General features: G+C 37.5%; 1 protein-coding gene across 1 annotated transcript; it reads right to left on the reverse strand.

Annotated features, from left to right (window-relative positions):
• Positions 1-1,297: 1,297 nt before the first annotated feature.
• On the reverse strand, positions 1,298-23,291 carry LOC132843041 (polymeric immunoglobulin receptor-like). The gene is made up of 18 exons (XM_060866095.1): positions 23,197-23,291; positions 22,229-22,530; positions 18,790-19,104; positions 18,406-18,711; positions 18,295-18,305; positions 11,596-11,645; positions 10,620-10,924; positions 10,232-10,537; positions 7,695-7,829; positions 6,106-6,167; positions 6,007-6,054; positions 4,777-4,843; positions 3,588-3,902; positions 3,205-3,510; positions 3,066-3,123; positions 2,816-2,838; positions 2,690-2,726; positions 1,298-1,860 (listed from the first exon to the last, which is right to left on the reverse strand). Exons 1-18 carry the CDS (start codon positions 23,289-23,291, stop codon positions 1,827-1,829), a joined length of 2,775 nt encoding a protein of 924 aa, XP_060722078.1. The 3' UTR covers positions 1,298-1,826.
• Between the last annotated feature and the right edge of the window lie 3,816 nt (positions 23,292-27,107).

Genomic DNA, 27,107 nt, shown 5'->3' on the forward strand with positions numbered 1-27,107 from the left:
CTGTTCTAGAAATATCACAGCCATCATCATAAAGCTGCTTTTGGATAAGATCAAAGATACAGTTTTTTAATTAATTCTCAATGTGTTTTGATTATTAGTGAGTTTTTAGTCAAAATACAGGGGAAAAATGTAATTACGAAAAAAATCATCAGAAAAAAATAGTTTGACCTCAACATGCCACTTTGGTGCTTTCACCCATATAATAATGGAGATTATGGGCAAAGTATAGAAATATTAACAATAATAACAATCAACAACACCGTCATCCAGCCTGTGTGTGTGTGTATTTATTGGTGTGTGTGTCTGTGTTTATGTGTGTGTGTCTGTGTGTGCATGTGTGTGTGTTTGTATGTGTGTCTGTGTATGCGTGTGTTTGTATGTGTGTGTGTCTGTGTGTGTGTATGTGCATGCGTGTGTATGTGTATGTTTGTATATGTGTGTGTCTGTGTGTGTGTGTATGTGAATGCGTGTGTATGTGTGTGAGTGAATGGGTGGGTATGTGTGTCTGTGTATGCGTGTATGCCTGTGTGTGTGCATGTGTGTGTCTATGTATGTGTGCATACGTGTGTATGTGCATGCATTTGTATGTGTGTGTCTGTCTGTGTATGCATGTGTGTCTGTATGTGTATATGCATGCGTTTGTATGTATGTGTGTGTGTGTGGGTGTATGTGCATGTGTGTGGGTCTATGTGCGTGTCTGTGTGTGCGTTTGTGTCTACAGTATGAGGAACCTGGAAGGAGCAGTTTTCTTTTTTTTATGGCCTGCCTCATTGTGCCCACAAAGGCCTCATTGTTCCAATTATGAAACTTAGTATTATTTTGAATAATTTGTACTTATACAATATATAGAATTGGGGAAGAATTATGAACTAATTGTGAACAGAGATCAAACTTGATATGAATCTTGGTGTGATCAGTGGTGCAGTGCTAGAAGATAGGAGTAAGTGTGGTGCAGTGAGAGGTTAGAGGCTGCGGGTCTGATTTGGGCTTTGTAGACAAGCCTCAGTGTTCTAAATCTGAAGTGTGTGGCTACTTAAAGCCAGTATGGGGAAATCATAGCAATGGGGTGGTGTGGGAGAACATAGGAAGGTTTTAAACAAGTCATGCAGCTGCATTCAGGATCAGTTGTAGAGGTGGAATGGTGCTCAGAGGTCAGACCTGCAGGAGCGAGGTGCAGTAGTCCAGTGTCGGCATATATCAAGGGACTGAACAAGCAACTGAGTGGCCTGACATTTATCATAGAGACAATTAACAAGTCAGAGAAAGGGAAACTTTTTTGTACTAACGTTTATTGTAATCAACAACCAAATGTAATATTCCTTCACACAATGTTAATAGATCAATGAATGCAGTTATGCTTTTTTACAGAAAGGTTCCACTAACTAAGATAATAAATTCTCTATGAATAGATAGAGACAGCTGAGTCACTGGCTATTTTCAAGCGGCGGTTGAAGACCTACTTATTCAGGAAATACTTCAACTAGCACTTCTTTCATTATCTTTTGCATTTTTTTAAAAAAAAAACACACACACACACACAACCTTTGACACTTTTTCATTGTAACTTTGAACAAATGTTTTAAACTCATGGTATCTTAAGTATGTAACCTAGTGAGCTAGCATTAATGTATCGAATGTTAGAGATTTAAGCACTTATGTACGTCGCTCTGGATAAGGGCGTCTGCCAAATGCTGTAATGTAAATGTAATGTAAATGTAATGTAATGTAGATAGCTAGCTAGATAGATAGATAGATAGATAGATAGATAGATAGATCGATCCACATTCCAGCTTCTTATATTCTCTATGTCACCAAGATCACATCCTTCAGTTGTCTGCGATACAGAACATCTCTGGCTCTCTGAAACAGAAAACACACCAGCCGTCAATCACAGTGTGTATTACAGCTCACCGGGTTACACAGAACAATAAAGAGATGAGAGATGAACATACAAGAAGTCATTGTGATCATATCTAACTATGTGAAATGACTGATGAAATTTGATTGGTTGATGTCAGCCCTTTTCTAGAAGTATCCCAGTCATCATTACAAAGCTGCTTTTGGATTAAGTCAATGATAGAGTATGCAAAGTTTAAGGTTTTTATGTTTCTTGTTGGTCTCCCCGTGCCTCAGGGGTTTCCTCCGGTTACTCCGGTTTCCTCCCCCGGTCCAAAGACATGCATGATAGGTTGATTGGCATCTCTGGAAAATTGTCCGTAGTGTGTGATTGCGTGAGTGAATGGGAGTGTGTGTGTGCCCTGCGATGGGTTGGCACTCAGTCCAGGGTGTATCCTGCCTCGATGCCCGATGACACCTGAGGCTCCCCGTGACCCGAGGTAGTTCGGATAAGCGGTAGAAAATGAGTGAGTGAGAGTGTTTCTTGTTGGATTTTTTTTCTTTCCCTCCCCAAATACAGACAGTTATTTGGATGTAACTCTGCTCCAATGACCATGTAACTAAACTCTTTATGTTACAGTTGTCCGAGTACATTAGGGATGTGAAAAGTATCACGTGTAATACAGTAGTCACCTGTTCACTTACTGCTTTAATACGGCAGTTTCCAACTCTAAGCACATGATCATCTTTTCAATAAAACAACAAATTTATCTATAAAACTGCAGAGAAAAACATCATGGTCTAAAGTGTTCAGCATTAACTGCAAAGAGAATAAAGGTGTTTTAGCACTTACATAGTTTCAACACTGCTGGGAGCTGATGTCACAAACTCTGTGGGTGAGAAATAACTCAAATTAGAAACATGTGTTAAGAAGATCTGATACACCAATTTTCATCCATATATGTAGATCTGATGTTACCTGCTTCATGCTTTAAGTCAGATCTAAAAGAAAAAGAAAGTAAAGTTTTATCACTTGAAATATTTTTCCTTCATTCATATACATTAGCTCATGATGATTGTAGTCTCTCAGACAGATTTATAACAATATCCATTTTTTTATGATGTTTATTTTTAACATAACTTCCATCTTTGAAAAAGTTCATGAATATAAAATGTAAAACTGCAGAGAAAAACACCATGCCTAAATAACATGAAGCTTTCCTACTTACGTGTACGTATTGTCTTCGTGAGTGTTTGTAGTCGCCATTGTAGTATTTGATGTAGTCACTGTTGTCAATACAAAGGAAAATAATCAGTGTGATTTCTTTCTCATCATTTGTTAAAGTTGACCAGTGTATATGATAATACCTGGAGGTGGATCACTGACACTGATGTGAACAGGAACCTGCAGATCTCCTGCACTGCACCAGTACCATCCAGCATCACTCTTCTTCAGTCTGCTTATCCTCACACTGAAGGATCTTCTCCCATCATCACTGATGTACACTGCTGAATTCTGGGATGTTTTAGTCCTCACTGTGTTGCATTGTTCATCTTTAAATCTGCACCACTGCTTCTGTGTATTCTGATACTCAGCACTGTAGAGACACTGGACTGTGACGCTGTCTCCTTCCTCACCTCTCACTCTGCTCTCCCTCACTGACAGATCAGGATCTGAATAAATAGGCAGTAAATGAGTGGTGTAAGGGAATCTATAACAATTATAATTCTGACTCGTTTCGGTTTCTTACCTTGACTAACTGTCAGGTACCAATATTCACGGTCATCCGGCTGCCATTTATCCCCAATTTCTACAGCACACCAACCCGTTCCAGACTCAGAGACAGAGTTCAGTTCCACCGTGAACAAATTCTGCTCTGGATGATCAATGACTGATGGATTTCCATTTGAGTTTGCAGAGGCTACGATACTGCAGGTAGCCCAATGGTACCCTTTGCACCAGACTTTATTGTTTGCTTTGTACTTCTCTTCATAAAGACATGGAATAGTGACAGATCCTCCACTTTTTACAGCTACATTTTTCAGTGTCCTCATGCTCTCTACCTCTGCAAGCAAGCCACATTAGGAAGCAGTATTAGCGTTACTCAGACACTGAATCAGGACGATCAGAACATTCAGGAATCACTTGCCCCTTTTCCACCGAGGCAGTTCGAGTGCTGGTTCGGAGCCAGAGCCTAATTTAGAACCAGTTCTTTCTGTTTCGACAGCCAAAGCACCGGCTCTGAACCAGGAAAAGTGGTTCTTAAGTAGCACCAAAACGTTGCTGGTCTAGACTTAAGAACCGCTTGTGTCAGGGGCTGTGGGCGGGGCTTATTTGATAAGGGGGTACATTTGATAATGTACCTTAAGTATAGTAATGTTTAATACTTTTTTACTTTAAGCACACATGATAGTAAGTAGCTACATGCTAAGGCTAACTTTTTTCTGTGTTAATGAAAAATAACGTTATGTACTTTCTCGGTTACAACCTCCGTTTTTACAGATTACATGGAGCTGCACGTACACGTTGGATTCGCTCCGTTTGGGTGTTAATGTAGGTTCACAAAGTCATTGACAGTAAAGCAACATCCGCCATTGTTGATGTGTTTGTGTTTGCCGCTGCTGCGCTAAAGTTGCTGGGACACGTGACACGTATACAGTGACGTCAGACTCGGCTCTGTGATGGCTCTTTAGCCGATGGAAAGACAAACCGGTTCTTAGAAGGTTCGCCAGTGGAACCAACTTTGAACCAGCACCCGGTTCTTTTTGGTGGTAAAGGGGCAACTGTGTCACTACTGAGGTACATTTAATCTACCAGTGATGAAAGCTGTTAACAGCCACTGCTCCATGAAAGGAAATAAACAACAAGAGCTTCTTTAACCCTTTAGAAAATGAAGGATACCCAGACAGTATATGAGAATGATAGAGTTTTAGTCTTACCTGATATACAGAGGAAAAACCCAAGGAGAGTTACAGAACCACATAGTGAGTAAAAGCTCATGTTTCTCTAAGAGACTTGCATGACAAATACTCTTCCTACTTGTGGCTGATGTTAATTTGTACTAGCTGACTTCCTTTTTTCTTTTTTTATCTCATACAGTTACACCCTCTAAAAAAGTCACAAATAATTGAATGTATTAATTGAGGTACATTTTTAAATTAAAGTCAGTGTTGAACAAGTCACAGGTAAAAACTGCAAGAAAAACAGACTCAGAAAGAAACTTTGCCAGCTATTGACACTAAATATTAAGATTATAAATCATTACTCATCCACTTTAAACCTTCTATAAGCGCAGACTGGTCACATGATCACATTTTTACACAGAGACCCTGCACCATCACAGGAAATCATTTGCACTTGTTAAGTGACTGATGTCTCTGGATCACAGTTTCTGAAATGCATTATAGGATATATGGTAACACAACCAGGTTATAATTGTAAAAAGAGCTCTTAAAAATTGCCACACTCTACTGCACTAAGAGCAAAACCTCAGAAACCGGTCATTTTCCCCGACTTTGGCGCTCTGATTCTCTATTTTCATTAAAATTATTAAACCCAGATGCTACCAGGAAGTTCATCAGGTTTCACACAATCACTCAACACAGAGACTTGAACCTGCAGTACATTTTATTTCTAATATTAAACCTCTGTTCATAGCAAGTTTTGATTGATTTGTTCATTTGATTGTTTTATTCACACAAAATTACACAGTTTTTGTTTTGTTATATATAAAAGTAATAAAGCAGGAAAAACAGACAGAAGGCAAGTTTTATTTTTTAAGGTGTTAAGTGCTAGTTTAAATTCCTCACTAAGTGACACAGCTGTTCAGACATCTACAGGAAGTTTAATGAGGAGCCAAAACAGAGAAGAGACGGTGGGATCAGTGGAGCAGTGCTAGAAGATCAGAGTGAGTGAGGTGTAGTGAGGGGTGTGATAGAGGCTACTGGTCTGTTTTTGGCTCTGTATGGAAGCCTCAGTGTTTTATATTTGATGTATGGAAGCCAGTTTGGGGGAAAATATAACAATGTGGTGGTGTGGGAGAACATAGGAAGGTTTTAAACAAGTCCTGCAGCTGCATTCAGGATCAGTTGTAGAGGTGGAATGGTGCTCAGAGGCAGACCTGCAGGAGCGAGGTGCAGTAGTCCAGCTGCTTATATTCTCTATGTCACCAAGATCACGTCCTTCAGTTGTCTGCGATACAGAACATCTCTGGCTCTCTGAAACAGAAAACACACCAGGGGTCAATCACAGTGTGTATTACAGCTCACCAGGTTACACAGAACAATAAAGAGACGAGAGATGAACATGCATCCGGTCATTGTGATCATATCTGAATGATAATTATGTGAAAAGTCTTATATAATTTGATTGGTTGATGTCAGCCCTGTTCTAGAAATATCACAGCCATCATCATAAAGCTGCTTTTGGATAAGTTTTGATACAGTTTTAATTAAATCTAAATGTGTTTTGATATTAATGAGTTTTAAGTGAAAATACAGGAAAAAAATGTAATTACGAAAAAAATCATCAGAAAAAAATATTTTGACCTCAACATGCCACTTTGGTGCTTTGACCCATATAATAATGGAGATTATGGGCAAAGTATAGAAATATTAACAATAATAACAATCAACAACACCGTCATCCAGCCTATGTGTGTGTGTGTGTGGTTGTGTTTGTGTGTGTATGTGTGTCTGTGGGTGTGTCTCTGTGTGTGTATGTGTCATTGTGTGTCTGTGTGTGTGTGCATGTGTGTCTATGTGTGTCTGTGTGTATATTTATGGGTGTGTGTGTCTGTGTGTGTTTATGTGTGTCTGTGTATGCATGTGTGTGTCTGTGTGTGTGTGTGTGTGTATGTGCATGCGTGTGTATGTGTGTGTGTCTATGTGTGTGTGTCTGTGTGTACAGTATGTGTGTGTGTGTGTGTGCATGTGTGTGTCTGTGTATGTGCATGTTTGTGTATGTGCGTGTGTGTGGGTGTATGTGCGTGTGTGTGTATGTGCGTGTGTGTGTGTGTGTGCATGTGTGTGTCTGTGTATGTGCATGTGTGTGTATGTGCGTGTGCGTGTGTGTGTGTGTATGTGCGTGTGCGTGTGTGTGTGTATGTGCGTGTGTGTGGGTGTATGTGCGTGTGTGTGGGTGTATGTGCGTGTGCGTGTGTGTGTATGTGCATGTGTGTGAGTGTATGTGTGTGTGTGTGTGTGTAATAGCACTTATTAGCACCTGTTTGTTGTATGCAGGGCTCTCAAGTCACTCATGTCTGTCTTTTGTCACACTCTCCTGTCACACATTGTATTTCTCACACAGAACAACCACTGGAGCTGCGAGCATCACTTTGAGCACAGAGTAAGTCATGATCTCCTGTTTTAATGTTACAGCAAATTCACAACTTGTTTGACACAAACACTGACATTGTGACTGCTGTTAGAGACGTTTCCCAGATAATCAGCATCAGTTTTTCATGAGTGTCTGTAACTTAGCCAACAGTTTTACAGCCTGTTCACTGACAACACCTGCTCAGAACAAGTAGTCTAGTCCAGTGCTTCTCAAACCGGGGGCCCTGAGATGGTGCCAGGGGGCCCCGGCTTTATGACATTTTATAAAATAATGAATTCATGATAAATTCTGAGTAATTAAATCTCAGAAAAATAAGGCTACTAACCAACAGCACTACACTGTATAATTTAATATGTTTTGTTTAATTCAAATCTTAAGTTTTGGAATGTTTTATGTCATAAATCTTCTTTTGGGGGGGCAAGTAGGGATGCACTGTATACATGGGGGGCCGCACGCCAAAAACTTTTGAGAACCACTGGTCTAGGCCTAGTCATAATTCCGTTATCACCCGATGACTGACATTGTCCATATTTGAATCTGCACCACTGCTTCTGTTTATTCTGATACTCAGAACTGTAGAGACACTGGACTGTGACTGTGCTTCCTTTCACACCTCTCACTCTGCTCTCAATCACTGACAGATCAAGCAGTTCCTCTTCCTGCTCATCACACTTTGTGCTCTAAAAGCAGTGTGAAGAGAAGAAGGCTGACAAAGGAACACATTTTTATAGCTGTTATAACTGAGACAGACTTCATTGCATGCCTTGAAGTGCAGACACATGGTATACTATTCTTAATAAATCTTTTCTACTTTTATTAATTCATGTTACTTTAAGCTAAATTTTAAAGGTTTTAAACAAGTCCTGCAGCTGCATTCAGGTTCAGTTCTATAGGTGGGATGGTGAGAGGCAGACCTGCCAGGAGCGAGGTGCAAGAGTCCAGTGTCGACATATAACAAGGGACTGTACAAGCACCTGAGTGGCCTGACATTTATCATATAAACATTTAACAAGTTAGAGAATGGGAAACTTTTTTGTACTAAACTTTATTGCAATCAAAATAAACTCAATAAATTCTATACGAGGGGGGCACGGTGGCTTAGTGGTTAGCACATTCATCTCACACTTCCAGGGTTGGGGGTTCGATTCCCACCTCCGCCTTGTGTGTGTGGAGTTTGCATGTTCTCCCCGTGCATCGGGGGTTTCCTCCGGGTACTCCGGTTTCCTCTCCCGGTCCAAAGACATGCATGGTAGGTTGATTGGCATCTCTGGAAAATTGTCCGTAGTGTGTGAGTGAATGAGAGTGTGTGTGTGTGCCCTGCGATGGGTTGGCACTCCGTCCAGGGTGTATCCTGCCTTGATGCCCGATGACGCCTGGGATAGGCACAGGCTCCCCGTGACCCGAGAAGTTCGGATAAGCGGTAGAAAATGAATGAATGAAATTATGTATATACATAATTTCATTCATTCATTTTCTACCGCTTATCCGATCTATCTATCTATCAATCGATAGATAGATAGATACTGTCTGTGAAGTTGTAGGATCTCACAGCCTGAAAAGATTTTATTTACTGTTAAGTAACAGCACTGATGAGAAATTGTGGTGATGAAAGTTCATTAAAAGTGCTAAAAGGTACTAAAGGCACTGAAATAAGACATGACACATTACTAACTGTGGGAACAGTGGTGTCATTGCTCCTCTCTCTGATCCTGGTTTGATTCTCTAACTCTGCAATAAAGAATTAATAAATAAATAAAAATAAATGTACACATAGTCAACTGAATTCAATATTTATTGAATTGTATTCAATCAAAACAATAAATAAATAAATAAACAAACAAACAAACAAATAAATAAATAAATAATACATTTGTGCCACTAGAGGGCACCATCACCTCACCTATATTTACATTTAAATTTTTCCTAATATTTACACTCATGTTCTGTGTACATCAGTGGAGCTCAAACTTTTTCTGCTTACTGTGGTTGATCTTCAAGCCCCACCTTTCCTCCATCACCCCATGAAATGGTTATGAAATACTCCAAGTTTACAAGGTAGAATTTATTGAAATATCAAGTTCTAAATCAATAAAATCAAACATCATGAAGTTCCAAAACAGAATAAATAAAAGTGCAGTCGTGTTTCACTTTATGTTGAGTTAAAACACACATGGGTCTGGGTTTTGTCGGGGTTTTTGGTGTTTGTTTGTGGTTCACGTCACACATTTAGACACTGATGTTGTTATGCCCACTACATACACTACTGTCTCTCTATGTGAAGGTTTTTAAGATTGTTCTGTTGTAAATATTTTCCTGACATTAAACCTTCATTTTCTCACTATTTTTCCTTTCTTTGCCCAAAATAATGTTTTACTTTACATGCATCAATGACCCATTTGTTTGTTTATGGTTGCTTTGAGTGTATGAACTTTATTATCAATAAAGAAAAGCATTAATGAAGATAGACACAAAACCCCTGCGCCCTGTCATGCCTTTATTCCCCACTAGGGAGCGACAATAAGACCCGCGGGACTACAGGGTTCAGAAAGCTCATAACCAGCAATCAACATTATCTCCAGAGGAAAAAGACAAGTGATATTCATGACATTACAGACAAATGCAGTGCAAAGGCTCAGATAAAATGATATAAGCAGTAAATTTTCTTTCCTGGGAATATGGTACAGTAGGTTTGATCACTTGAAATATTTTTCCTTCATTCATATACATTAGCTCATGGTGATTGCCTCTCAGACAAATTTATAATGATATCCATTATTTTATGATGTTTATTTTTCACATCACTTCCATCTTTGAAAAAGTTCATGAATATAAATGTAAAACTGTAGAGGAAAACACCATGCCTAAATAACATGAAGCTTTCATACTTACGTGTACGTATTGTCTTGGTGAACAGTTGTAGTCACTGTTGTAGTCACTGTTGTAGTCACTGTTGTAGTCACTGTTATTGTCTTTGATGTAGTGACCTTACAAAGGAAAATAATCAGTATGATTTCTCTCTCATCATTTGTTAAAGTTGACCAGTGTATGTGATAATACCTGGAGGTGGATCACTGACACTGATGTGAACAGGAACCTGCAGATCTCCTGCACTGCACCAGTACCATCCAGTATCACTCTTCTTCAGTCTGCTCATGGTCACACTGAAGGATCTTCTCCCATCATCCCTGACGTACACTGATGACTTCTGTGATGTTTCAGTCCTCACTGTGTTGCATTGTTCATCTTTAAATCTGCACCACTGCTTCTGTGTATTCTGATACGCAGCACTGTAGAGACACTGGATTGTAACGTTGCCTCCTTCCTCACCTCTCACTCTGCTCTCATTCACTGACAGATCAGGATCTGAATAAATAGGCAGTAAATGAGTGGTGTAAGGGAATCTACTGTATAATAATTATAATTCTGACTCATTTCAGTTTCTTACCTCGACTAACTGTCAGGTACCAATAATCACGGTCATCTGGCTGCCATTTATCCCCAATTTCTACAGCACACCAACCCGTTCCAGACTCAGAGACAGAGTTCAGTTCCACCGTCAACAAATTCTGCTCTGGATGATCAATGACTGATGGATTTCCATTTGAGTTTGCATAGGCTACGATACTGCAGGTAGCCCAATGGTACCCTTTGCACCAGAATTTACTGTTTGCTTTGTACTTCTCATCATAAAGACATGGAATAGTGACAGATCCTCCACTTTTTACAGCTACATTTTTCAGTGTCCTCATGCTCTCTACCTCTGCAAGCAAGCCACATTAGGAAGCAGTATTAGCGTTACTCAGACACTGAATCAGGACGATCAGAACATTCAGGAATCACTGTGTCACTACTGAGGTACATTTAATCTACCAGTGATGAAAGCTGTTAACAGCCACTGCTCCATGAAAGGAAATAAACAACAAGAGCTTCTTTAACCCTTTAGAAAATGAAGGATACCCAGACAGTATATGAGAATGATAGAGTTTTAGTCTTACCTGATATACAGAGGAAAAACCCAAGGAGAGTTACAGAACCACATAGTGAGTAAAAGCTCATGTTTCTCTAAGAGACTTGTATGACAAATACTCTTCCTACTTGTGGCTGATGTTAATTTGTACTTGCTGACTTCCTTTTTTTCTTTTTTTACCTCATACAGTTACACCCTCTAAAAAAGGCACAAATAATTTTATATAATTATCATTTAATAATGTTTTAATTGAGGTATGTTTTTAAATTTCATTCAACAAATACTAAAAGTCAGTGTTGAACTGGCCACAGACAATAATTTAGACTCATGAAGAAACTTTGCCAGCTATTCACACCAAACATTAAGATTATAAATCATTACTCGTAAACTTTAAACCTTCTATAAGCGCAGACTGGTCACATGATCACATTTTTACACAGAGACCCCACATCACCACAGGGAATCACTTGTTAGTGACTGTGACTGTGACTCAGACACAAGTGACTGATATCACAGTTTCTGAAATGCATTATAGGTTATATGGTTACACAACCAAGTTATAACTGTAAAAAGAGCTCTTAAAAATTGCCACACTCTACTGCATTCAGCACAAAACCTCAGAAACCGGTCATTTTTAACCTAGATGACATTCTACTCTTCTTACCTACTCTGGAGACCCATGTTATCCATGTCCACAAAGTTCTACAATGACACTTACAGAACGAACTATTTGTAAAAGGGGAAAATGTGAATTTCACCAAATCACAACTTTTTCCTGGGGTACAAAGTAAGCGCTTTGACCCATTGGCCAACTCCAACCAGCATCAAAGAGTTGCAAAGATTCCTCAGCTTTGCAAATTTTTCAAACTGCACTGGTCAGAGTCTGCACAGGTCTTCGACAACCTCAAGCTCAAGTTTCCCCACTGACCCTATTCTATGACACCCAGACCCCAACCTACCGTTCTTCATGGAGGTCGATGCCTCCTGCTATGGGATTGGGGCCATACTATTCCTGTGCCATGGGACCCCAGCCAAGCTCCACCAATGCACATTCTTTTCAAGAAAGCTTACTCTGGCCAAAGCCAACTATGATTTGGATCATGTGGATAGAAATTTTAGGAGTGGAGTAACTGCCATGCCATGTGTAACTGCCATACAACGTGTACATGGTTATCCTTATGTGACAATCTCATCCAATACAATAAAGAAACAAAGTGAAATTAATGCAGCAAAAAGAGAGAAACGATTAAAAGACAGAGAGAGATTAAGAGACAGAGACGATTAAGAGACAGAAAGCAAAGAAAAAGGAAGCTGTGGAAAAACTAAAAGAAATGGGGAAATTGTTATATGACATAAATAAATTAAATATATCTGATTAAAACTATAAAGAAGAAGATCCAAAAGGAAGCTGATTCAACCCAAAGAGGAACAGACATTGTACCTAGACAGCTGGATCAAGACCCATCATCTTGCTGAAAGAAGATTATAGAATTGTTATAATTTTTCTTTTTCATTTTATAGAATGATACGTTTCCTTTACCTTTTATATGAATTTATGTAACCATTTTGTGATTAAGAAATGATATAATGGTCAATAGCATGTTTAAATATTAAGACAGAGAGTAACAGTGAAAGCTTATAAGGAAATCACAAGGCACAGCCGTGCACCTGAGGAGACTTCTCAGGATGTTTTGCAGAAGCATGAGATCATGAGAGACCTGACAGGATGCTGACAGAAGCAGAATGACCATTATGAGATCATACAAATAAATGGTATAAATAGGGTTTTAGAACCAGTTATTGGTGTGCGTTCACCTTGAGGCAAGTTCATTGTGCTATACTTTGTTATTGCTTATAGAATGTGCATCAGGAGAACAAACCCAAGCTTACACTTGGAGAGTGTTTCCTGGTTTGTTTTATCTTTGCATTTTACTTATTGCTACTTACGCTAGAATTGTTTGACTATTTGAAGGAGATTTTGTAATTTTCTTTTCTTTTACTTTACATATATTACACACATCTATTTGTATTACACTACTTTTAATAAAAACAAGGCCTCCCATTGTGAGGATCCTGAAAAGACAAAAAGGTCTAAGTCTGACTCCTTCATCTAAAGATTCAATCAATAGATTAGGTAGAAGAACTTGAAGATGATCCTTTGTTAGAAGACAGAGGGACTATGAAGGACACCTGTGTTCAAGGTAAGACCAACTCTGATAAGTTGATCTTGTGTTTTCAAAACTAACCCGTGCAAACTAGGACACATCCTTTAGTGGGAGGGTGGAAGGGTTTCCTACGCACTCCGAAAACATGTGTTACTAAAGGACACATATGTCAGTATAATTACTTCAATCACCAGGAATTAGGTTCTATTAAGGAGACTTTGGAGGAACGGAGTCACTGGGGCTTGGTCCTAGTCATAAATACCCCATAGTGTGGCACATCATAGAAAAAATTCAAAGAGCACAACAAAACTAACCTCGTCCACCCGAATGCTCGTCAACATTACAGTATGTTCCCACAAGTTCTGCATCATCCTGCACATGGATTTTTACGCTTTTACCATCCATAAATATGTGGTGTGATTTTAGGTTTCATATTGGTTTAGGAGCCAGTTTAACAAACACAGTGCTACAATACAGTCAGAATCTAATCCATTCAGATTGTAATCAGATACCAGCACAGTTTATCAGAATGTCCATGCTGCTTGTGCGCCATTATCTTGAATTATTTCCTTAATTATATTTTCTACCGCTTATCCGAACTACCTCAGGTCACGGGGAGAAATGTTACAGTTACAGTAGTAATGTGTCTTATGTCTTATTGCAGTGCCTTTAGTACCTTTTAGCACTTTTAATGAACTTTCATCACCACAATTTCTCATCAGTGTTGTGCCTATCTCAGGCGTCATTGGGCATCAAGGCAGGATACACCCTGGACGGAGTGCCAACCCATCGCAGGGCACACACACACACTCTCATTCGCTGCATAATAATAGCATGCTTTAATTTAAAATCAGAAGATATTTTTCCTACAGGTTTTTACTCATTGATTTTGAGTTAAAATATAATGAAATAAAAACATGAAATATAAACACTTTAAATACATTTCAGATCAAGCAAAAGCCTAAAAAAATTAAAGTACAGAAGAGAATAAGTGAAATCTGATATCTACAGTGAGGAAACTGTTTTTTTTTTTCTGAATGACTGAGGGTCATGTGACTGTGATGTAAGTCTGTGGAGTGAGTGTGGGGCATGTTGTCCTTGTCCTGACTGAGATTTTATCTGTAAGGATGTTGAGGATGAACACGCGACCCAGTAGAGATCCCTGAGGCTCCACAGCCAAACAGTAAGTCATCCTCTAAAGGGAATAAACACAATTGCTGTGTGAAAGTTTTGTAATTTTACGTTACATATTTGAGTGGGTTCAGTATAAATTTTTAATCACAAACCTCTTACTGGTAAACCTCATAGCTGTAGAGGGTCTCATTAGTGACATCATTTGGAGAAACCTAGAACAGGATATGAATAAAGTCCCTAACAGTTTAGTGAGTAAAGTGTTTATTATGGATTTATACACTTAGATCTGTAGCTTGGACTGAACTGGAACAGACTCCATTTAACAGAGTTTACAGAGCTGTAGGTCACATCCTGCTTATTATAGTAATACTAATACTACTACTACTACTACTACTACTAATAATAATAATAATAATAATAATAATAATAATAATAATAATAATAATAATAATAATAATGTAGACTTCCACCAGTGGATTGCCATCTTTACCTTTGGCTTGCTTTTAGCCACAGTGCTGTATGTAATGGAGTCTTCATCTGTAAACGTGGCCTGTTTTTTACTCTAAATCACACACACACACACACACACACACACACACACACACACACACACACACACACACACACACACACACACAAAGATTTGTTTTAAATTATTATAATTATAATTCCAAGTTTTATTGTTACTACATGAAGTGAAATTTAGAGATTCCTGTTTAGGACAAAATAAATCACAGAAATGCTTCATACACTTTAAACAGACTTTATGAGACATTTCATCATCAGAGTATAAATACAGAAACTAATATGAAACACAGAACAGGTGAAGACAACAGGATAACATTGGACCAATGGATTGCCAGCTTTACCTTTGGTTTAGCTGTAGCCACAGTGCTGTATATAATCGAGTCTTCAGCAGAACAAGTGGGCTTATTCTTAGCCTAAACCACCAAGAACAACAAGAACAACAAGAATAATCATCATTATTATCATTTAAATGCAGAATTGTACCAATGTATTGATCTTACCTTTGGCTTAGAAACAGCCACTGTGCTGTATACAATGGAGTCTTCATCAGTGTTCGCCTGTTTCTCACACACACACACACACACACACACACACACACACACACACACACACACACATCAGTGTTTGTAATTATAATTTTATAATGTTATTTATAATTTTATAATGCTATTTATAATGTATTAATTACATTAATGTATAAATTAATACAGTTTATTAATTCTATGATTCACATTAATGTAACTGTAATCTGAAGTCACTTAGCCAAAATAATAATAATATAATAATAATAAAATTTTATTTATTTATCATTTTTAATTTGATCTTTATTTAAAAAAAAAAAAAAACTGAAAAAATATGAAAATGTTAAAACTGCCATCCCTCTGGGGAATGTTTTGGCCAGAGTTTTAAAAAAAATGTGAATGTTGTAATTTCTTCTTTCCTGTCTTGAAAAGGGATAGATAGACAGGTTGTAGGATCTCACAGCCTGAAAAGATTTTATTTACTGTTACGTAACAGCACTGATGAGAAATTGTGCTCATGAAAGTTCATTAAAAGTGCTAAAAAGGTACTAAAGGCAATGAAATAAGACATAAGACACAGTACTAACTGTGGGAACAGTGGTGTCATTGCTCCTCTCTCTGATCCTGGTTTGATTCTCTAACTCTGGAATAGAGAATAAATAAATAAATAAAAATAAGTTTACACATAGTCAACTGAATTCAATATTTATTGAATTGTATTCAATTAAAACAACAAAAACAACAACAACAATAATAATAATAATAATAATAATAATAATAATAATAATAATAATAATAATACATTTGTGCCACTAGAGGGCACCAACACCTCACCTATTTACATTTAAATTCTTCCTAATCTTTACACTCATGTTCTGTGTACATCAGTGGAGCTCAAACTTTTTCTGCTTTCTTTGGTTGATTTTCAAGCCCCACCTTTCCTCCATCACCCCACGAAATGGTGATGAAATACTCCAAGTTTACAAGGTCTAATTTATTGAAATATCCAGTTCTAAATCAATAAAATCAAACATCATGAAGTTCCAAAACAGAAGAAATAAAAGTGCAGTCGTGTTTCACTTTATGTTGAGTTAAAACACACATGGGTCTGGGTTTTGTCGGGGTTTTTGGTGTTTGTGGTTCATGTCACACATTTAGACACTGATGTTGTTATGCCCACTACATACACTACTGTCTCTCTATGTGAAGGTTTTTAAGATTGTTCTGTTGTAAATATCTTCCTGACATTAAACTGTCATTTTCTCACTATTTTTCCTTCGGTGCCTTAAATGATGTTTTACTTTAAATGCTTCAATGGCTTATTTGTTTTTTTCTGGTTGCTTTGAGTGTATGAACTTTATTATCAATAAAGAAAAGCATTAATGAAGATAGACACAAAACCCTTGCGCCCTGTCATGCCTTTATTCCCCACTAGGGAGCGACAATAAGACCCGCGGGACTACAGGGTTCAGAAAGCTCATAACCAGCAATCAACATTATCTCCAGAGGAAAAAGACAAGTGATATTCATGACATTACACACAAATACAGTGTAAAGGCTCAGACTGTAATAACTGGTGAGTTCACAATCAGTGTATGTGACTTTCTTCCCCTCTGTTCTCCTGTTTTCTATTTGCCCACAGATTCTAGGTGTACTGTGTTTGACTCCTGACTGATTTGTCTGACTGTCAAATCTGTGAATCTGTCCTCTGGTTGTATGAACACTGTATTATATTTGATTGTGTTGAATTTCTTGTTAATGAACCCCCAGTGAATGGATTTTCATATCTCAGACCTGTGCATTTGAAATAATAGAAGAAAGAGAACTAATTCAAAACTACAGACACACCACAGACACTTACCACATTTCTTTCTGAGCATACAGATGATGATGACCAGTATCACCAGTGGCAGAAGAAGGGCCACCAGGTACCAATGGTTCAGGGTCCAAACCAAACTATTGACAAACATTTGAAGCATTATTTAGCACAGACTGGCTGAATCAACTGCAGTGAAAATATTCATTAATTTAGTTCATCATTAATCATCATGCATTAATAATCCTTCATTCATCATCAGTAGTTAAATCATCCTATTGGCATGTTCTCTAGTTAGGCAGAAGTGGAAAGTATCAAACTATTACAACATTTACAAATATTTTAAACATTCTACTTTAATAAAGTACTGTACCAAGAGAACATGTAGTTATTTTATTACTTTATACCTGTGGTGTAAATTGTCATAAAATATAAAATTATATTAGTAGAAAACTTTCTTTCCTAAATCTGGTACTCATTGATTTCATGTTTATTTACATAAGATCATGTGACATGAGAAAGTTTCAACAAGCAAGAAATGATCATGTAATGTTCACATGTTTGTCTTTGAATAAGGCAACAAATTTACAGAGAAAAACATCATGGTCTAAAGTGTTCAACATTTTCTGCGAGAGAGAATAAAGATGTGTTTGTACTTACGTGGTTGATCGTGTAGATCTGATGTTACCTGAATTGTGCTCTGAGTCAGATCTGTTTAAAACAGAAAAAGAAAGTAAGTTTGGTCACTTGAAATATTTTTCCTTCACTCATATACATTAGCTCATGGTGATTGCCTCTCCGACAGATTTATAATGATATCCATTATTTTATGATGTTTATTTTTCACATCACTTCCATCTTTGAAAAAGTTCATAAATATTAAACATGTAAAACTGTAGAGGAAAACACCATGCCTAAATAACATGAAGCTTTCCTACTTACGTGTACATATTGTCTTGGTGAGCGGTTGTAGTCACTGTTGTAGTCACTGTTGTAGTCACTGCTGTTGTCTTTGATGTAGTGACTGTTAACAAAGTAAAATAATCAGTGTGATTTCTTTCTCATCATTTGTTAAAGTTGATCAGTGTATGTGATAATACCTGGAGGTGGATCACTGACACTGATGTGAACAGGAACCTGCAGATCTCCTGCACTGCACCAGTACCATCCAGCATCACTCTTCTTCAGTCTTCTCATGGTCACACTGAAGGATCTTCTCCCATCATCACTGATGTACACTGCTGAATTCTGTGATGTTTCAGTCCTCACTGTGTTGCATTGTTCATCTTTAAATCTGCACCACTGCTTCTGTGTATTCTGATACTCAGCACTGTAGAGACACTGGACTGTGACGCTGCCTCCTTCCTCACCTCTCACTCTGCTCTCCCTCACTGACAGATCAGGATCTGAATAAATAGGCAGTAAAGTGAGTGGTGCAAGGGAATCTATAACAATTATAATTCTGCTTCATTTCAGTTTCTTACCTTGACTAACTGTCAGGTACAAATAATCACGGTCATCTGGCTGCCATTTATCCCCAATTTCTGCTGCACACCAACTCGTTCCAGACTCAGAGACAGAGTTCAGTTGCACCGTCAACAAATTCTGCTCTGGATGATCAATGACTGATGGATTTCCATTTGAGTTTGCATAGGCTACGATACTGCAGGTAGCCCAATGGTACCCTTTGCACCAGAATTTACTGTTTGCTTTGTACTTCTCTTCATAAAGACATGGAATAGTGACAGATCCTCCACTTTTTACAGCTACATTTTTCAGTGTCCTCATGCTCTCTACCTCTGCAAGCAAGCCACATTAGGAAGGAGTATTAGCGTTACTCAGACACTGAATCAGGACGATCAGAACATTCAGGAATCACTGTGTCACTACTGAGGTACATTTAATCTACCAGTGATGAAAGCTGTTAACAGCCACTGCTCCATGAAAGGAAATAAACAACAAGAGCTTCTTTAACCCTTTAGAAAATGAAGGATACCCAGACAGTGTATGAGAATGATAGAGTTTTAGTCTTACCTGATATACAGAGGAAAAACCCAAGGAGAGTTACAGAACCACATAATGAGTAAAAGCTCATGTTTCTCTGAGACTTGCATGACAAATACTCTTCCTACTTGTGGTTGACGTTAATTTGTACTAGCTGACTTCCTGTTTTTTCTTTTTTTATCTCATACTGTTACACTCTCTAAGGCACAAATAATTGAATGTATTATTTGAGGTACATTTTTAAATTAAAGTCAGTGTTGAACAAGTCACAGGTAATAATTGCAAGAAAAAACAGACTCAGAAAGAAACTTTGCCAGCTATTGACACTAAATATTAAGATTATAAATCATTACTCATCCACTTTAAACCTTCTATAAGCGCAGACTGGTCACATGATCACATTTTTACACAGAGACCCTGCACCATCACAGGGAATCATTTGCACTTGTTAAGTGACTGATGTCTCTGGATCACAGTTTCTGAAATGCATTATAGGTTATATGGTTTCACAACCAGGTTATAATTATAAAAAGAGCTCTTAAAATAGAGCACAACCTCAGAAATCGGTCATTTTAGCTGACATTGGAGCTCTTTTTCTCTATTTTCATTAAAATTATTAAACCCAGATGCTACCAGGAAGTTCATGAGGTTTCACACAATCACTCAACACAGAGACTTGAACCTGCAGTACATTTTATTTCTAATATTAAACCTCTGTTCAAAGCAAGTTTTGATTGATTTATTCATTTGATTGTTTTATTCACACAAAACTACAAAGCTTTTGTTTTGTTATTTATAAAGGTAATAAAGCAGGAAAAACAGACAGAAGGCAAGTTTTATTTTTTAAGGTGTTAAGTGCTAGTTTAAATTCCTCACTAAGTGACACAGCTGTTCAGACATCTACAGGAAGTTTAATGAGGAGCCAAAACAGAGAAGAGACGGTGGGATCAGTGGAGCAGTGCTAGAAGATCAGAGTGAGTGAGGTGTAGTGAGGGGTGTGATAGAGGCTACTGGTCTGTTTTTGGCTCTGTATGCAAGCCTCAGTGTTTTATATTTGATGTATGGAAGCCAGTTTGGGGGAAAATATCAATGTGGTGGTTTGGGAGAACATAGGAAGGTTTTAAACAAGTCCTGCAGCTGCATTCAGATGTTTTCAGATTTGTTCATTTGTTTACAGATTTGTTAATTTGTTTTCGGATTTGTTAATTTGTTTTGCAGTTCCCGGCCACCGTATTTTCACAATAGAGAGTGCGATATTTTAAAAAAAAAAAAATTGGGGCCGGGGACAATCCTCGGATGGGGGGACATGTCCCTTCGGGCCCCCCCGGGATTTACGCCTATATGTGTGTGTGTGTGTCTGTGCATGCGTTTTTTATGTGTGTGTATGGGTGCGTGTCTGTGTGTGTATGTGTGTGTCTGTGCGTGTGTGTGGGTGTATGTGCGTCTCCTAGCACGTCCTTCCCTGTTTGTTGTAAGTATATATATATATATATATATATAAAAACTTTGTGTCTGTGTGTGTGTCTGTGTGTGAGCATGTCAGACATCCCAACCTGCAAAAAGTATTTCCGGGATGTATTATTTTTGCGCTTACATGCGCTTATTGAGGCACACACGCACACTAGCACACACGCAAGGTTTCTCGCTTCCCCTCCCTCTATGCTGTGTACTATCACTTCCTTCCCCATTTGTTGTATGTATGTATATAAAAAAAAACAAAAAAAAAAACCTAAAAAATCTTAATAATGTAACCTAGTGAAACAGAGTTAATATATTCAATGATAGATACTTAAGCACTTTTGTACGTTGCTCTGGATATTTGTAAAAATAAATAAATAAATAAATAAATAAATAAATAAATAAAAAACTCATTTCATTATACTTTAATAAAGAAGTACCCTTACAGTAATCATAGACTTTTTGGCAGACTCCCTTATCCAGAGTCACTTATACTATACATCTGAGCACTTGAGTATTAAGAGCCTTTCCAGTAGAGGCAGCCTGTTATTGGTGCTGGGATTTGAACTCACAACCTTCCAAGCAGTTGTTCCACTACCCTCACAAACTGTCAGCTTAAGTACTGTAACCAGACAATATGTAGTTATTTACTTCCCTCACTGGTGCACATTATCATGAAGCATGATTTCATGTGTATTTACATAATCCCATGTGACATGACAAAGTTTCTATAAGCAAGAAAGTATCATGTGTAATAATCACCTGTTCACTTACCGCTTAAATACTGCAGTGTTTGGGTTTGAACTCTAAGCACATGTTCATCTTTTCCATAAAGCAACACATTTACTTATCTATAAAACTGCAGAGAAAAACATCATGGTCTAAAGTGTTTAGCATTTTCTGCAAGAGAGAATAAAGGTGTTTTAGGACTTACATGGTTTCATCACTGCTGGGGACAAAATTCACAAACAATGTGGGTGAGAAATAACTCAGATTAGAAACATGTGTTAGGATGAACTGATACACTCATTTTATTCCAGATATGTACATCTGATGTTACCTGAATTGTGCTTTGAGTCAGATCTCTTTAAAACATAAAAAAAATGTTTGATCACTTTAAATATTTTTCCTTCATTCATATACATTAGCTCATGGTGATTGCAGCCTCTCAGACAGATTTATAATGATATCCATTTTTTTATGTTTATTTTTCACATCACTTCCATCTTTGAAAAAGTTCATAAATATTAAACATGTAAAACTGTAGAGGAAAACACCATGCCTAAATAACATGAAGCTTTCCTACTTACGTGTAAGTATTGTCTTGATGAGCGGTTGTAGTCACTGTTGTAGTCACTGTTGTAGTATTTGATGTAGTGACTGTTGTCAAACCAAAGGAAAATAATCAGTGTGATTTCTGTCTCATCATTTGTTAAAGTTGACCAGTGTTTTTGATAATACCTGGAGGTGGATCACTGAAACAGATGTCAACAGGAACCTGCAGATCTCCTGCACTGCACCAGTACCATCCAGCATCACTCTTCTTCAGTCCACTGATCCTCCTCACACTGAAGATTCCTCTCCCATCATCACTGATGTACACTGATGAATTCTGAGATGTTTTAGTCCTCACTGTGTTGCATTGTCCATCTTTGAATCTGCACCACTGCTTCTGTTTATTCTGATACGGATGATCTGCGCATTTCTGCTCTGGATGATCAACGACTGATGGATTTCCACTTGAATTTGCATAGGCTACGATACTGCAGGTAGACCAAAAGTACCCTTTGCACCAGAATTTATTGTTTGCTTTGTACTGTTTTTCATAAAGACATAGAATACTGACAGATCCTCCTCTTTTTACAGCTACATATTTCTATTTTTTTCGGCAATGACATTTTGGATTTTTTTTGGCATAATAAAAAAAAAATTTATAATTTAATTATGATATGGTAAACATGCAGTACATTTTATTTATAATATTAAACTTCAGTTCATAGCAAGTTTTGATTGATTTGGTTTATTCACACAACAAATTTTAAATTCTGTCACACTGTAAAAAGCAGTAATGTGAGAATGCAACCAGTTGTCCCCCAGAGGGAGCCCTTTCCAGAATTATTCCAGGTGTGTTAGCATTTAAGTGAAGCACACATTACACACCATGAGAGGTATTTTGGTTTTGCATTTGTTTTGCCTAGTACTTTTATTGTCTTTCTGTGTATGACTTACTGCTTTTGTTTCTTGGATTTATTTGCCCCTGTTTGTTTAGTTTGCCTCAATAACTGCTGTTTCTGGTTTAATTATCTCTCTGCCTGTCTGCTACGTACACAAGTGTGTTTTGCGGTTTGGAATTGTTTGCTTTGTCTCATTAAAGTTTTGCATCATCCTGGACATGGATTCCATCACTCATTCATGAAAGAATAATTTGCCTGCTGCAAATCAAGCGGATGTAGCACAGCTTCAAACACTGGTAGCCCAGCAAGTGCCCGTGACCAGAGTGGAGTCTCACTCTGGCGATACACATGGCGATACTTGAAATCAATCTTCTCACCAGGGGAGCTCTAGACTGGGCTGTTGTGGCATGGGATGTAGGCGAAAAGGTGCGCTCCTCTTTCGTTTACTTTACCCAGATAATCCATAAAGTGTTTGAATACCCAGCTGGAGGACATGACGTGGATGTGCAGATTATTCAGCTCTGTCAGGGCACAAACTCTGCGGCTAACTATGCGGTAAAATCCTTTACACTTGCCGCTCAGAGCGGTTGAAAAGATGCAGGACCAAAACCCTTCCATTCAGGCAGAACTCATCTGCCAAGATGAGAACACATCTTTAATACTGTACTGTACATCACACTAGCCATCTGTCTGGAGCGGGGGAATCAAACCGCGACCCTGGAGGTGTGAGGCGAACGTGCTAACCACTAAGCCACCGTGCCCCCCTCTAATCTACACATATTCAACTGAATTCAATATTTATTGAATTGTATTTAATTAAAACAATGAATAAATAAATAAATAACAACAACAACAACAACAACAATAATAATGATAATAATTGTTATTATTATCATTATTATTATTATTATTTTTATTATTATTATTATACATTTGTGCCACTAGAGGGCACCATCACCTCACCTATATTTACATTTAAATTCTTCCTAATCTTTACACTCATGTTCTGTGTACATCAGTGGAGCTCAAACTTTTTCTGCTTACTGTGGTTGATCTTCAAGACCCACCTTTCCTCCATCACCCCACGAAATGGTGATGAAATACTCCAAGTTTACAAGGTCGAATTTATTGAAATATCAAGTTCTAAATCAATAAAATTAAACATCATGAAGTTCCAAAATAGAAGAAATAAAAGTGCAGTCGTGTTTCACTTTATGTTGAGTTAAAACACACATGGGTCTGGGCTTTGTCGGGGTTTTTGGTATTTGTTTGTGGTTCACGTCACACATTTAGACACTGATGTTGTTATGCCCACTACATACACTACTGTCTCTCTATGTGAAGGTTTTTAAGATTGTTTTGTTGTAAATATCTTCCTGACATTAAACTGTCATTTCCTCACTATTTTTCCTTCCTGTGCCCTAAATGATGGCTCAAGATGGCGATGTGAGCGGTTGTGTTGTTTTGAGCTGAGACAGAAATATGGGGTCCACTTATTATAATAAGTTTTAAACTGCATAGTTGCCAAACATTGTTAGCGATACATTTGTAAAGACACTTTTGGAGACTTTTAACAACTGATTTGGGTTCGGATTATGGAGATGGAGAACTCTGTGGAGATGGAGACTGAATCAGCTAAAGAAAAGAGGTGTCGTAGGGATCTTCATTCTTATGCATGTAAAGCGTCTTAAGGAGGTACAGTACCTGTAACACCAACCCCAATACTCCAGAGAAACGTCCACCAAAGAAGGTTAAGAATGATGGGGAGAATGAACCGTCTTTGGCTGAGATGCAAGAGAACATTATCCGCGTTGTGACAGGTGCCATCGATACAGTCCACAGGATTGGCAAACCTCCAGAGATGAAGAACAACGTCACATCGCGACCAGTAATCATCAGGTTTCTTTCACGGACGGCAAGAGACTTGGTGTGGAGATTTGCCAAAGCTAATGAATATTTACAAAGAAAGCATCTTCGCTTCAAAGAGGATCTGACTGCTGCAGACTGGCCTCTTGTAGAAAAGGCACGCAAAGAGGGAAAGAGAGCATACTTTGTAGGTGATAAGGCTTACATAGATAAGAAAGAGGTTCGAGTTACCTAAGGTTTCGTTAACTGGAACATATATTGATCGGAGCAAGCAACTTTTCTTATTTTCGTGTAAGCGACAGCCGACTTATGTAGGCTATATTGGTAACAAGTTGTAGTTATGTTAAGAATGGCATCTATACAATCTACTTAAAAATGTTTGAAAAAGTGTTCATATGTAACGGTAGATAATCTGCATTTACTGGCGGTTACATATTTATTATATGTTGCAGAGGATTATATAGAAGATATTTATGCGACAACAGCAGGTTAAAGACCCTAGTTTAGGAACTAATTTTTTGTTATAAAAAGGACAAGTGTAAGTTTTCATGTCTATTTCAGATTTTTCGATTAATGCCAGAGGTTTACGTGATCCTTTGAAAAGGAAATCATTATTTTTATATTGTAAAGAAAGGGTGTCGATTTTTATTTCGTACAAGAAACACATTCTTGTAAGGAAGATGAAAGGTTGTGGAGAAGTCAATGGGGAAATGACATACTGTATGGTTTACACATTTCAGCACTAGGACTGCAGGGGTCGCTATACTAAAGGGAAAGTTCATGGGTCAGGTTCTTAGCCACGAAATTGATAGTATGGGAAGAATGGTAATAATACATGTTAACATTGATCAAACTCATTACACGATTGTAAATTCATATGCCACTAATAATAGATGGCTAAATGAAACGTTTTTCAAAAATATCAAAATTAATCTGAAGCAAATTAAAAATAAATTTCCCTTGGCAAAAATTGTATGGGGGGTGGGGGGTGATTTCAATAGTGTATTTGATGAAGTTATGGATCGATGGCCATCGAGAAGCAATGAAACTCGTTGTGAAATCGTTGTGAGAATATATACATGGTGCAACAAAGATTATTCCAAACAATCATGCATTGATTTTTTCCTAATATCACATGAACTGGAACAGTATGTCCAGACTGTTTCTATAGAGCCGTCAGTTTTAACTGATCATAAGGGTATATCAATTCTGATTAATATGCATGGTCCAGCTGAATTTCAACTAAACAGGGGTTATTGGAAGTTGAATAAAAAGTTATTAAATGATGATCATTTTAAAACGATGGTATCAAAGTTAATAGATAAGCACTGGTTTCAGGCTGAAATAACAAAAATTTATGGGAAACATTGGGAAATAATGAAATACAAAATTAGGAACTTAGCTATTTCAATGTTGCTTCAGTTAAAAGACAAAAAGAATATAGTGTTATAAAAGAAATAATGCACCTGTCTAGTAAAGGTCATTTGAATGCACAGGATTTGATGGATATATCATCATTACAAGTACAATTGGATAACATTTATCAAGAAAAAGCAGAGGGTGCTTTTATTAGGTCAAGACATAAATGGTTGGAACAGGGCGAAAAAAATACTAAGTATTTCTTTAATTTGGAGAAAAGGAATGGCGAATTGACTTCTTTAAGCAAGTTGTTAATTAATAATACAGTTACAGAGGATGGAAATAAGATATCAAAGTTTGTTACTCAGTTTTATAAAGACCTGCATACTTCCAATTTTGTATCTCCTGATCTGAATGACTTTCCGTGTTAAAGACAAGGCCAAAGTTATTGATGATGATTTTAAATTGTTTTGTGATGGTAATTTAAGATTAGAGGAAGTTAAAGAGTGTATTGGCAGCCTTAAAGATAATCGTTCTCCAGGTAATGATGGACTTGTTAGTGAGTTCTATAAAGTGTTTAGAGATAAATTAGCTCCCTTTTTGTTAGCTGTCTTCATAGAATCTGTTGAAAAGGGGGAATTGCCCGCTTCTTTAAGACAAGGCGTTATTAATTAATTCCAAAACCAGATAAAAATACTCTATATTTAGAAAATTGGAGACCCATTAGTCTATTAAATAATGATGCCAAACTATTTGCTTTCATTTTTGCCAAAAGACTGAAAAAAGGATTGGAAAATATTATACATGAGGAACAGACTGGATTCATTCAAGGAAGGCACATTAGTAATAATATTAGATTAATCCTAGATATGATAGAATACAATGAATATGTCTTAGATGATAGTTTTATCTTTTTTATTGATTTTCACAAGGCATTTGAT

The sequence above is a fragment of the Tachysurus vachellii genome, chromosome 1, assembly GCF_030014155.1.
Source record: "Tachysurus vachellii isolate PV-2020 chromosome 1, HZAU_Pvac_v1, whole genome shotgun sequence".
NCBI classification, from domain to species: Eukaryota; Metazoa; Chordata; class Actinopteri; order Siluriformes; family Bagridae; genus Tachysurus; species Tachysurus vachellii.

Bases quoted from the DNA above. Each gene is read 5' to 3' on its own strand.
- LOC132843041 (XM_060866095.1), bottom strand. From the start codon at position 23,291: ATGTGTATCGCCAGAGTGAGACTCCACTCTGGTCACGGGCACTTGCTG. The intron at 4,844-6,006 runs GTGACATAGAGA...CAAGTCTCTTAG, and splicing joins AACTGAAGGACGTGATCTTG to AGAAACATGAGCTTTTACTC. The intron at 3,511-3,587 runs GTAAGAAACCGA...CTATTTATTCAG, and splicing joins GTACCTGACAGTTAGTCAAG to ATCCTGATCTGTCAGTGAGG.